Here is a 13293-nt window from a genome sequence, read left to right on the forward strand (position 1 = left end):
AGTGGCTAATGGTTCTGCTTCTATCCACTTTGTGAAGTAATCTATTCCCACGATTAAGTATTTAACTTGCCCTGGTGCTTGGGGAAAAGGACCTAACAGGTCCATCCCCCATTTTGCAAAGGGCCAGGGGGAAGTTATACTAATGAGCTCTTCTGGTGGAGCTACGTGGAAATTTGCATGCATCTGACATGGCTGGCATTTTTTCACAAAGTCGGTAGCATCTTTCTGCAAGGTCGGCCAATAGAATCCTGCTCGGATTACTTTTCTGGCTAGCGACCTTGCTCCGAGATGGTTTCCGCAAATCCCATTGTGTACTTCTTCCAACACCTCGGTGGTTCTTGAGGTCGGTACGCACTTCAGCAATGGTGTTGATATCCCTCTTCTGTAAAGGACATTTCTCACCAAAGTATAATGTTGTGCTTCCCTTCGGATCTTTTTAGCCTCTTTCTCCTCTTTGGGGAGGATGTCGAATTTTAGGTATTCGACTAAGGGATTCATCCATCCGAGGTTTAGGCCGACTACCTCAAGAACCTCTCGTTCATCTTCTGCTTTTGATACCGAGGGCTCTTGTAGGGTCTCTTGAATCAGGCTTCTGTTGTTCCCTCCGGGTTTGGTACTTGCTAACTTGGACAGGGCGTCAGCTCTGCTATTTAGATCCCGAGTTATGTGTTTGATCTCGGTTTCCGCAAAGTGCCCAAGGTGTTCCAAGGTTTTTTCCAAGTATTTCTTCATATTGGGGTCCTTTGCCTGATATTCCCCACTTATTTGGGAAGTCACCACTTGTGAGTCGCTATAGATTGTCACCTTTGTGGCGCCAACCTCTTCTGCTAGCTTTAATCCTGCAATCAAGGCTTCATATTCTGCCTGATTGTTTGAAGCTGGAAATTCAAATTTTAAGGAGACCTCTAACTGGGTTCCTTTTCCATCTGCCAATATTATGCCTGCGCCGCTCCCTGTTTTGTTGGAGGACCCGTCTACATAGAGTTCCCATGTAGTTGGTTTTTCCTCTTGTTCACCTGCGTATTCTGCAATGAAGTCGGCGAGGCACTGGGCTTTAATTGCAGTCCGAGTTTCGTATCTCAAATCGAACTCGGAGAGCTCTATCGCCCATTGAACCATTCTCCCTGCAACATCCGTCTTTTGAAGGATTTGCTTCATGGGCTGGTTCGTACGGACTCTTATTGTGTGAGCCTGGAAGTAAGGTCTTAGCCTTCTTGAGGCTATTACTAAGGAGTAAGCAAACTTCTCTAGTTTGTGGTACCTTAGTTCAGGACCTTGTAGAACCTTGCTGGTAAAATAGACCGGGTGTTGCCCGATCTCGTCTTCTCTGATCAGGGCTGATGAGACAGCCCTGTTTGCGACGGATAAGTATAGGACGAGGTCTTTTTCCGGTGCTGGTCGGGTTAAGATGGGAGGTTGGCTCAAGAATTTTTTGAACTCTTGGAACGCCTCCTCACATTCCGGAGTCCATTCAAACTGGCATCCCTTCCTTAATAGGGAGAATAATGGAAGGGATTTTAGTGCTGATCCTGCCAAAAACCTGGAGAGGGCTGCAGGTCGGCCGTTGAGCTGTTGAACCTCTCTCAAACAAGTCGGACTTTTCATTTCTAGGATGGCTCTGCACTTGTCGGGATTGGCCTCAATCCCTCTTTGTGTTAGCATGAACCCTAGAAATTTTCCTGCTTCTACTGCGAAGGCGCATTTTGCGGGATTTAGTCTCATCCCATGCAACCTTATAGTGTTGAAGACTTGTGAGAGGTCGGTTAAGGGGTCGACTTCTTGCTTGGTTTTTACTAACATGTCGTCGACGTATACCTCCATTAGGCTCCCTAAATGGGAGGAAAACATTTTGTTCATCAGCCTTTGGTACGTGGCTCCTGCATTCTTTAGTCCGAATGGCATGACCACGTAGCAATAGTTGGCTTTTGGTGTGATGAACGATGTTTTCTCTTGGTCGGGTTCATGCATCGGGATTTGGTTATATCCCGAGTAGGCGTCCATGAATGATAGGTATTGGTACCCTGAGCTGGAGTCCACCAGGGTATCAATACTTGGTAAGGGATAAGGGTCCTTAGGACAGGCCTTATTCAGGTCGGTATAGTCGACGCACATCCTCCATTTACCATTTTGTTTTTTGACTAGCACTACATTGGCTAGCCATGTTGGGTATTTGACCTCTCTGATAAAGCCGGCTTCCGGGAGCGCCTGTACTTGCTCTTCTACTATGGAGGCCCTCTCTGGGCCGAGCTTGCGTCTTCTTTGCTGTACAGGTCGGGACCCTGGGTAAACCGAGAGCCTATGAGACATGAGCTCGGGATCAATCCCGGGCATGTCGGAAGCCTTCCAGGCGAAGAGGTCGGAATTAACTTTTAGGAGTTCACCCAACCTTTGTTTCAGGGTTTCCCCTAGGTTGGCTCCTATGTAAGTCGTTTTGCCTTCCTCTTTACCGATTTGTATCTCCTCGGTTTTTCCACCCGGCTGGGGTCGTAGCTCTTCTCTTGTCCTTGTCCCACCTAACTCTATGGTGTGGACTTCTTTGCCCTTTCCTCTCAGATTCAGGCTTTCGTTGTAGCACTTCCTTGCCAATTTTTGGTCTCCCCTCACCGTTGCTATTCCTCCTGGAGTCGGGAATTTCATGCAGAGGTGAGGGGTTGACACCACTGCTCCGAGTCGATTAAGGGTAGTCCTGCCAATTAAGGCATTATAGGCTGACCCTTCATCGATGACTATGAAATCTATGCTCAGAGTCCTCGATTTTTCCCCTTTTCCGAAAGTTGTGTGAAGGGGTAAAAATCCCAGTGGTTTTATTGGCGTATCCCCTAACCCGTATAGGGTGTCGGGGTAAGCTCTCAACTCTTTTTCATCTAACCCTAGCTTGTCGAAGGCGGGCTTGAAAAGGATGTCCGCCGAGCTCCCTTGGTCTACTAGGGTTCTGTGGAGATGGGCGTTGGCTAGGATCATAGTTATCACCACGGGGTCATCATGCCCGGGGATTATTCCTTGCCCATCCTCTTTTGTGAATGATATAGTGGGGAGGTCGGGTGTCTCATCCCCGACCTGATAGACTCTCTTCAGATGTCTTTTGCGAGAAGATTTGGTGATTCCACCTCCCGCAAATCCTCCTGAGATCATGTGGATGTGCCTCTCAGGGGTCTGTGGTGGCGGATCTCTTCTGTCCATGTCATCTCGCTTTCTCTTTCCATGGGTGTCCGACCTCTCCATGAGATATCTATCAAGCCGACCTTCTCTAGCCAGCTTTTCTATCACATTTTTGAGGTCGTAACAGTCGTTGGTGGAGTGACCATATATCTTATGGTACTCGCAATATTCGCTGCGACTTCCCCCTTTTTTATTTTTAATAGGTCTTGGGGGTGGCAGCCTTTCAGTGTTGCAGATCTCTCTGTATACATCCACTATAGAAGTCTTTAGAGGAGTATAAGAGTGATACTTTCTGGGCCTTTCGAGACCGGGTTCTTCCTTCTTCCTGACTTCCCTTTCCCTTTCCCTAGAGGAGGAAGTAGGTCGTGAACTCAGGTCTCTTAATTGGCATTCTCTTCCATGTTGATGTACTTTTCGGCCCTTTCTTGTACATCACTTAGAGAAACGGGGTGCCTTTTAGATATGGACTGTGAGAAGGGGCCTTCTCTAAGTCCGTTGACTAACCCCATTATTACTGCCTCTGTGGGCAGGTCTTGGATCTCTAAACATGCCTTATTGAACCTTTCCATGTAGGCTCGTAGAGACTCTCCGACCTCCTGTTTTACTCCCAGGAGGCTCGGTGCATGTTTTACTTTATCCTTCTGAATTGAGAACCTCATCAAGAATTTCCTGGAGAGGTCTTCAAAACTAGTAATGGATCTCGGGGGGAGGCTATCGAACCACTTCATTGCTGCTTTCGATAAAGTGGTCGGGAAGGCCTTGCATCTCGTAGCGTCGGAGGCATCAGCCAGATACATCCGACTTTTGAAGTTGCTAAGATGATGCTTTGGATCCGTAGTTCCATCATAGAGGTCCATATCAGGGCTTTTAAAGTTTCCTGGAACTTTCGCCCTCATTATGTCCTCACTGAAGGGATCTTCTCCTCCCGGGAGTCGATCTTCTCCTTCATCGCGGGAGTTCTTGAGAGAGGATTCTAGCTGCAAGAGTTTTCTTTCTAACTCTTTTCGCCGTTCCATCTCTTCCTTAAGGTACCTTTCGGTTTCCTTTTGCCTCTCCCGCTCTTGTTCCAATTGCTCCAGGCGGCTATGGACTAGTCCCATCAATTCAGTTACGTGGGATGGTCCACCCTTTTCTGATTCACGACCATCTGAGGAGTTTACCTTTGGATTCTTCATTCCAGAGGTACCCTCTCTGTGTTGGTCGTTATCTTGATGTTGGGCTGTGTCTTCATTGTCATTGTCCATGCCTAGATTCTCTTGCTCAGAATCTGTTTCGACATGGCCTTCTTCATGGGATCTTTCTGCCATCGAGGGATGATCTCTCGGGTCCCCGGCAACGGCGCCAATGTTACGGTAGGTAACCGGAGATTAGTCCAATGGATGGCGTTCGGCGGCCCAAGTGAGTGATGGAGGAGGACTCCAGGTAGGTCCGCAACTTGGGAGACTCCGTCCGACTTGTGCTCGTGTGTGAATGGGGGGTGGTACCTGCAAAGACACTCCGATGCCTAAGTTAGCAAGGGTGTAAGCAGGTCTTAGAGAGTATTGGACTTAGGAATACCTGAGGTGTGTCAGTGTACTTATAGTGGTGAGCCAATAACCACCGTTGGAGTAGTGCCGTATCTTTAGGATAATAACCGTCCCATTATCTTAGGGAGGTTAAGATATGGCTTTATGAAGTGGTTAGAGAGATTTCAGGGGCGGTTACCCATTTGAATGAGTATTTATCTGCCAGCTAATCTCACAACCGACTTCTTCGTACCAAGTCGGGGTTGACACCGACCTCTAGAATGGAGGTGGGTGCTTTGCTAGGCTTAATCTATTGGATCAGGCCTTTCGATTGGACCTGGGCCCTTAACATTGGGCCAGGGTATGAACAATATTCATTGAACAAATCTAGTCAAATGAGCTATGACACTCATGATATATATATATATATATATACAAGTTATAATCTATTTATCTATTCTTAATATATAAAAGTATATACATAAGTTTACCCACATTATTTTTAAAATATTTTTTTTTCTACTAATGCAATGTCAGCAACATCGCTTATTTGAAAAAATATTAGAATCAATCACTCAATTTTTGCCAAATCAACTATTATTTCCAAATCAACAAAAAGAATAAAATATACAAAAATTTTGTAATAAAATTTGTAACCTACAAAGATATTCACCAATTAAAGATAATATCACCAAACAAAAAGACAATTGATTTATCAAATTTCGCATGGTTCATCTATGGAAAATATTAACACCCACAAATGAAGAAGAGTCTCTTTGCTTAGAAATGATTATATTAGATGAAAAGGTACAAAACAAACATATTTATTATATTTTTAAATTGAATTTACAAAAAAAATACTTTAATTATTTTTGCTAATACTGCAGGAAAAATTATGTTAATCAACTATAATATTATGCATGTATTGATGTTCAAATTTATCAGTCATACAACGGTAACAAAAAAGTTACTAAAACAAAGTCACAAAACATAGCATAGCCAATTTTGTCTTCTAATTGAGCTACTCTATTATGCTTTGAGTTAAGCCAGCTTACAATCCAATTTGCATTTGGAGGGAACCAATTCATTACTGCTAGCATATTTGAATTTTTAAACAAAATATAAATATTTTACATCAAAACCCCAATATTATTACACAGTAAAAAAAATCTAAAAACTTTGCAATGACTTTTGATACTATAAAAAAAGGTGTTAGTTACCTTGAAATTAAAATGTTGCTGAACATGGCAAATTCTTGCTGTAAGACAAGCCCTGCTGAAGAGCAATCAAAAGAAGCCATTAAACACAGCTTCTGAACTATGTTATGTGTTTTTTATGAGAGAATTAAGGTTTCTTTTTAATGTTTTCCTTAAAATAACAAAAATTCCCCTGCTTGTGTGACTTTGTGACAACCCCATTAATTTATCCCTTCCTCCACCTCATAATCAAAAGGATTTTTTTACAAGCTGGACTTTTGGGTGGCACTGAAAAAGTTTAAGTAGGAATATAAATAAATAAAAATAATTTATTTTCTTCTTGTAAAAAAAGAAGAAAAAATAAGTAAATGAATAAAGGTTTTTATGTGAGCCACTCTGAGCCGTGATCATATAAATAAATAAATGAATAGAGGTTGAAAACTGAAACGGTTTTTTACTTTTTGCAGTAGCTTAAAGGATTATGAGATGAGAATTAATTTCAAACATGTTTCTGCTAATCAGTCTAGCCTTTGATCGTAGCTAGTTCAAGTTTAAATTCAAGTGAGGTTGTCTCACATGGCTTACTTTTCATATTTTTTTGCTGAAAAAGAATTCCCCAAAAAAGAAAAGAATAAATAATAAAATGCATATGTTCGTTTATACGATGTTTTGAGGAAAAGCATATATAGGTTGGTGCAGAAGAAGCACAACATTTATATCTATCTACATCTTATTTCAATAAATTTAATGCAACAATGTTAGCTTCTCAACCATATAGTTTCATACATGATAAATAGCAACACGTAAAATGGGGCAAATACCATATATTATAATGTCAACTTTGCCTCATTTAGGTTGAATTTCAAGCTAAGCCTCAAAAGTAAAGATAAATAATGACTAGTACATGTTTAACATACATGCTTGAATTTGAATTCAAGAAATAGGATCATAGCTAGGGAGGGAGTTTCATATTATCTTCTTGCTTTGCAAGCAATATAATCTATACAATCTAGATAGTGATACATGTCTTGAACAAATAAGCTTCACAAACTCTTCTGCTTCTCATCTTTTCTTGGATTTTGAAATTGTTTATATTATAGGCCTAATTTCTCTCTATTAATAACTAATTTAGATTATTCAATTTACAAATTTATAATTATGTCCCTATATTTTTTCTTTCAGATGGGTCTATACAATACTTTTAATTTTGTAATTACACAGCGTAAAAAATGTTAGAGTTAACGGAATATTTCTCCGCAAATTGAAAGCACCTACAATTAAGAACTTAATTAGATATTTGACAACGTATTGTTTAGGAAGAATATTCCGTTAATTTTAAAGTTTTTGACATAGAAATAACTTAATTACAAAATAAAAAATAGTGTAAGGACATAATTAAAAAAAAAGTATAAGAATTTAATTACAAATTTGATAAAATTATAGAGATAGAGTAACTAAACCTAAAATGTATATTACAAGAATTCATAGATAACATAACTGGAACTTAATCTTCATTTAAATTGACTAACTAAAAGTGATAAGGACTAATAATAAACATTATGAAAATGAGAATGTTAATAGAAGTTTCTCCTAAAGAAGCAATCATGTTAGATATACATATAAATTTTACATACATTGACTGTTCTGCCAAAGAAGGAATAAGAAATTCTCTAATCTGTCTTACAAGTTTCCTTTTTACCAAAACACTTGATTTAATTATTTGTATGCAAAGAAGCAAAATGTTTGGAACCTTGATCCTTATCCTTTTTCTTTTGTGATTTCTAATGGTATATAAGCTAAGCTTATTCTTGGAGAATAACATGTCACTGTACTAAAAATGTTTTCACATAAACTTACCAACTTCTCTTCTCTTCTTTGGCTTCCATTGCTTTTGATCCTACTGAGCAATGCTGAAGTTAATGGTGTTGAGCAAAAGGCAATGCTTTTTTTCATTGATTATGATATTATTTTGATACTTTTTTTCTTTACTAATGAAGCTAGAATTCTTGTCTGCAGAACTTTTACATTGTTTTCTTAAGAGATCATCCTCATATTAGAGACAATGCACATGAGGCACATTTAAATGTTCTATCAACTGTTAAAGAAAGGTAGCCTTGTTAATTTTCAACTCTTTCTTGCTCTTCACTCTTCAAATCCGAGCTACTCGGAGACTTGTCCGCCTTAACGGACCTTGTTTTGATCGGTCGGATTAGTCGAGTTTCTGATACTAAAGTTAATTAGATAATTGTTGCTCTGTCAAGACCAAAAGATTAGAATAAAAGCTAAGGCTTGTTCTACTCAGTGTCTCATATATTTTATTTACATCTAAATCTCTTAGAGCCATGTGAAATAATAAATTTCTTTTACTATTTTATTGGCAGCCACATTGAAGCCAAAGAATCCTTGGTATATAGCTACACAAAGAGTTTTAATGCATTTGCTGCTAAACTTTCTGAGGGTGAAGCCAAAAAGTTATCTGGCATGTCATATTTTCCACCCTAATTCTTTCATATTTGTATAAATAATAGTGTATTATTTGTATAGTCATTTTTTTAACACTTTTTTAGTTTTTAATTTTTGTTTGTTATAAAATGTTTAGCCAAGGATGAAGTGCTTTCAGTGTTTCCAAATCGGTATCACAAACTGCACACAACAAGATCATGGGACTTCATTGGTTTGCCTTTGACTGCTAAAAGAAAATTGCAGTCAGAGAGTGACACCATTGTAGGGCTTTTGGACACAGGTTCATACTAGCTTTCTTCCTATTCTCATTTTCTTTACTTGCATTCTCAAGATTCTTGATGTCAAATATTTTCTCCGTTTCAAAATAACTGTTAGGTTGAAACTCACATGTAGATGTCTTCATGTGAATTTGTTAGTTGAGAATCGTTAGATGATTTGACATTTTTGGCTAAATTGTTATCTAACGGCCCTTATCTATTAACTTCACATGAAAACAATTGCATATGAGTATTCACTTAACTGTTAACTTGCACAAAGTTGCATGTACTTTAAAATATTAATATATTTGGACTATTTATCCTATTTTGAAACAGAACTAGTATTATATAAATGGTATTTCTAGGACTTAAAACTGTAACTGCTAAACACTGTATCTATGTCTCTCCATATTGGTGATGGTGAGGGTAGGGGTTACTCCAGAGTTTCAAAGCTTCAAGGACAATGGACTTGGTCCTCCACCAGCTAAATGGAAAGGAACTTGTGATCACTATGCTAATTTCTCAGGCTGCAATAAGTAACATCCCTATCTCTATGTCTTACTTTACTTTCAATGTGTGAATTTGACATATGAATATCAATCTCTAGTGTCTATATCATTGGTTGTCTAATTTTAATTGAAGTATAAGCAACTAAACCTTAGTTTGCTTTGGTTTATTACAAAAGTGGTTGAAAAAATAAACCAACTAAACAAGAACTATTGGACTTAAGCATTAGAATGATACTACTAGTTTTATCTAACTATTGCTGATATATTTGTTTCATTCTCTATGATGATTACAAACTTGAAGCAAGCTTATAGGAGCAAGATACTTCAAGCTTGATAAAATGGAAGATCCAGAAGATATATTGTCTCCCATAGATGTTAATGGGCATGGAACTCACACTTCTTCAACAGCAGCAGGAAGTCTTGTCCCTAAAGCAAGTCTCTTGGGCTTGGCCGAAGGAACTGCTCGCGGCGCAGTTCCATTGGCCAGGCTGGCCATTTACAAGGTCTGCTGGCAGAGCAGTGGATGTGCTGACATGGACTTGTTAGCTGCATTTGAAGCAGCTATCCATGATGGTGTGGATGTCATATCAATTTCAATAGGTGGAGGGGACACAAATTATTTGAAGGACTCCATTGCAATTGGAGCATTTCATGCCATGAGGAATGGCATAATAACTGTGGCCTCGGCCGGAAATGATGGCCCGGCTATGGGGACTGTCACGAATACTGCGCCGTGGATTGTGACAGTTGCAGCTAGTGGCATTGATAGGGAGTTCAAAAGTACTATAGAGTTGGGGAATGGAAAGAATGTTTCTGTAAGTTTTTTCTTTGTTTCTCTTTTAGAGTTTGATACTAACAAGACTAATTTCACCATAACAAGACTAATTTTACAATCATATATTTCAGCTGATAAATTGATGCAACTTTTTTTTCCTAAGAATTACAATGATGTCACAAAAATTTGTGTATACCAACTATGATAACTATGCAGGGGGCAGGAGTAACCACTTTTAGTCCAAAACAAAAAGAGTACCCTCTAATCAATGGGGTAGATGCAGCCAAAAACTCTGATAGCAAGGACAGTGCTAGGTGAATTTTCTTCATGTTTGTCCATAAAATCTATAGTTAATTAATATTTGTAAATTGGCAATAAAAAAAACTCAAAAGGAACATTTTAAATGCATTGACAGCTTCTGTTTTGAAGACTCTTTAGACCCAAAAAAAGTGAAAGGAAAGATTGTATACTGCAAACAAGGAACTGGTGGAACTGAAGGTGTTATCAAAGGGTATGGAGGAATTGGAACTATACTTGAAAATGAACAATTCCCTGAAGTTGCCCAAATTTTCATGGCTCCTGCTACCATTGTTAATACTACCATAGGTCAAAGTATTACCACTTATATAAAGTCAACAAGGTATAACAAATTTATCATTAAGCTTCTTCTAAACAAAGAATTTTCGCTTACAGATATCTGCTGTCGTTCCAGAGAATAAATTTCGCCCTTAATTTAATCATTTTCGTCAACTTGTAATAACTATTTAACAATATTGGATGAATTTGTTGTCCAATTAAGATCACCATCAGCAGTGATACTTAAGAGCCATGAAGTAAAAAGACCAGCTCCATTTACTGCTTCATTTTCATCAAGGGGTCCAAATCCAGGTTCCAAAAACATTCTCAAGGTACCATTTAGTTGCATATATAATAATACATTTTCATGCATTATTATTTATAGTTTCTAGACTTTGGACGAATTAATAAAATTTGATGCAGCCTGATATAGCAGCACCTGGAGTTAACATATTGGCATCTTATACACTAAGGAGATCAATAACTGGTTTGAAAGGAGATACTCAATTCTCAGAATTCACTCTAATGTCAGGAACTTCCATGTCATGCCCTCATGTTGCTGGAGTAGCAGCATATGTCAAGTCTTTTCACCCAGATTGGACTCCTGCTGCTATCAGATCTGCCATTATTACCACAGGTGAAAATTGTTAGGAAAAATTTTTATTATAAAAGTATTTTGAACCTATAAAAACTAGTCTAGAATAAATGTTTAATTTGGTCTTCGAAATTGCAAGTATGCTTTATTTTAGTCTCTAGAGGATTAACTATTTGGTAAAAAATTAGAAGCCGACAAGTCTTATTACTCCAAGATTGAATAATTAGTAATCTTGTTTTAAAGCAGACTCAAAAGACCAACCATATTAAGATGAATTTTTGCTAATGTTTGAATGATTTCACACCATATATCTTTAAAATAATGATAGTTGATTAATATTCAACCAATTAATGATTGAAATGCCTTACAAAATATAAGTTAAAGGACTAAATAGACATATTTTATTTCAGTTTTTGAAGTTTCAGAAATAACTATTTAGTCATTTTACCTGATATATTGTCAAAATAATAATATTTAACTAACTTTTAAATGGCTTATAAAATATAAGTTAAAGGACTACTTAAATGACCAAATTGAGGTGTCATCTTAATGCAAACAAACTAAATATTTATGCAAAACCTTAATGCCTTGTGCCTCAAGTCATAAAATAACATCATATCTTTTAACATTGCTTGACTTGCCAATGTTGTTTTATTGAAGCTAAACCTATGAGCAAGAGAGTTGACAAGGAGGCCGAATTCGCCTTCGGCGCTGGTCAAATAAACCCAACCAAAGCCGTGAACCCTGGTCTAATCTATGACATGGATGACCTTGGTTACATACAGTTCCTATGCCATGAGGGCTACAATGGTTCCAATTTATCAGTACTAGTAGGACACACTATAAATTGCACCTCTTTGGTACCAGGACTTGGCCATGATGCTATCAACTACCCTACAATACAATTCAATGTGAAAAAAGACAAAGAAACAACCCTTGGTGTGTTTAGGAGAAGAGTGACCAATGTTGGTCCTGTTCCAACAATCTTCAATGCAACCATTACAGCTCCTAAGGGAGTTGAAATTACAGTTAAGCCAACTAGCCTTGTTTTCTCAAAGGCTATGCAACAAAGGAGCTTCAAGGTTGTGGTGAAAGCAAAAACAATGGCAAGCATGAAAGTTGTGTCTGGCTCTCTTGTTTGGAGAAGTCCACGTTACATTGTTAGGAGCCCTATTGTAATCTATAGTCCTTAAAGTTTGACATTCTAATTCCGTTTTATGTGTACATGTTAAATCTGAAATTGTCAAATACATTGTCTTGTGAATAATCAAATGAAATTGTTAGTTTGTGTTAGTAATGATTTTCCATGATATTCAATTTGATTTCTATATGTATGATCAAGAAATTCAGGGCAGGGTAGAAGAACCAAATTGAAGTGGCTTACTATAGGGAATTTATTGATCCTATAAAAACAAAAAATTATCTATTTAGATACACAATACTTTTAATTTTGGGTTTGTGTTAGTGAGTTTTTAAGAAAATAACTTTTTTGAATTATTTTTTTTTTAAAAATTTAGAAAAGTAAAAGTAATTTTATGTTTGCATATCTCATGCAAAAAAGTTTTTTTATCTATTAATGATGTTTGAGACTTTGAGTATAACAACATAAAAATAATTTTTTGTATATTTGTTATGTCAGAAATATTTTTTTTTAAATTTAAAAAGATATAAATTATAACTTCTCAAAAAAAATATTTTTTATTTTTTTGTTACTTTTATTTTTACTATTAAAAATTTGTCAAAAACATTAAAAAAATTATTGAAAATTTTTTTTCTGTCAACTTAATGGCATCCAAACAAACACTTTGTATGGTGATTTTTCTAAAAATGTTTTGCTAAAATGTAAAAGAAAAAAAAAATCACCCAAAATGATTTTGGAAGATTAGGATTTAAACCAAACAAAATAGAGAAAATCCAAATCAGTTATGAGGTGATGAAATTGATTTTTTGGCCTTCAGAAATTCAAGATGCAACCAAACATGAACTATTTTATGGTTTCTTTATCCTACTTTGTGTGGACGGAATGTGTGTATGTTTAGAAACTTTATTTATCCATCGTTTTGACTGTAATGTAATGTAGAGTTTGTTAAATTTCGATGAACTTTGCTTAGCCAAAAGATTTGGATATGTTATATATATCAAATGCTTTGGAATAATTTCACTCTTAGATGGATATAATTGAGGGACTAAATGAATTTTTTTTATTAACTTTTTTTTTAGAAACATAAAATAAATGAAAAGAACGCGATGGTTTAGGA

General features: G+C 37.2%; 1 protein-coding gene across 1 annotated transcript; it reads left to right on the top strand.

Annotated features, from left to right (window-relative positions):
* The first annotated feature begins 7697 nt into the window (after window positions 1-7697).
* LOC130963495 (subtilisin-like protease SBT4.14) lies at window positions 7698-12312 on the top strand. The gene is made up of 11 exons (XM_057889604.1): window positions 7698-7796; window positions 7877-7968; window positions 8242-8339; window positions 8460-8603; window positions 9011-9116; window positions 9391-9904; window positions 10081-10178; window positions 10280-10504; window positions 10664-10772; window positions 10864-11077; window positions 11696-12312. Exons 1-11 carry the CDS (start codon window positions 7698-7700, stop codon window positions 12226-12228), a joined length of 2232 nt encoding a protein of 743 aa, XP_057745587.1. The 3' UTR covers window positions 12229-12312.
* Window positions 12313-13293: the final 981 nt, after the last annotated feature.

This window comes from Arachis stenosperma, chromosome 2 (assembly GCF_014773155.1).
Source record: "Arachis stenosperma cultivar V10309 chromosome 2, arast.V10309.gnm1.PFL2, whole genome shotgun sequence".
In the NCBI taxonomy this organism is placed as follows: Eukaryota; Viridiplantae; Streptophyta; class Magnoliopsida; order Fabales; family Fabaceae; genus Arachis; species Arachis stenosperma.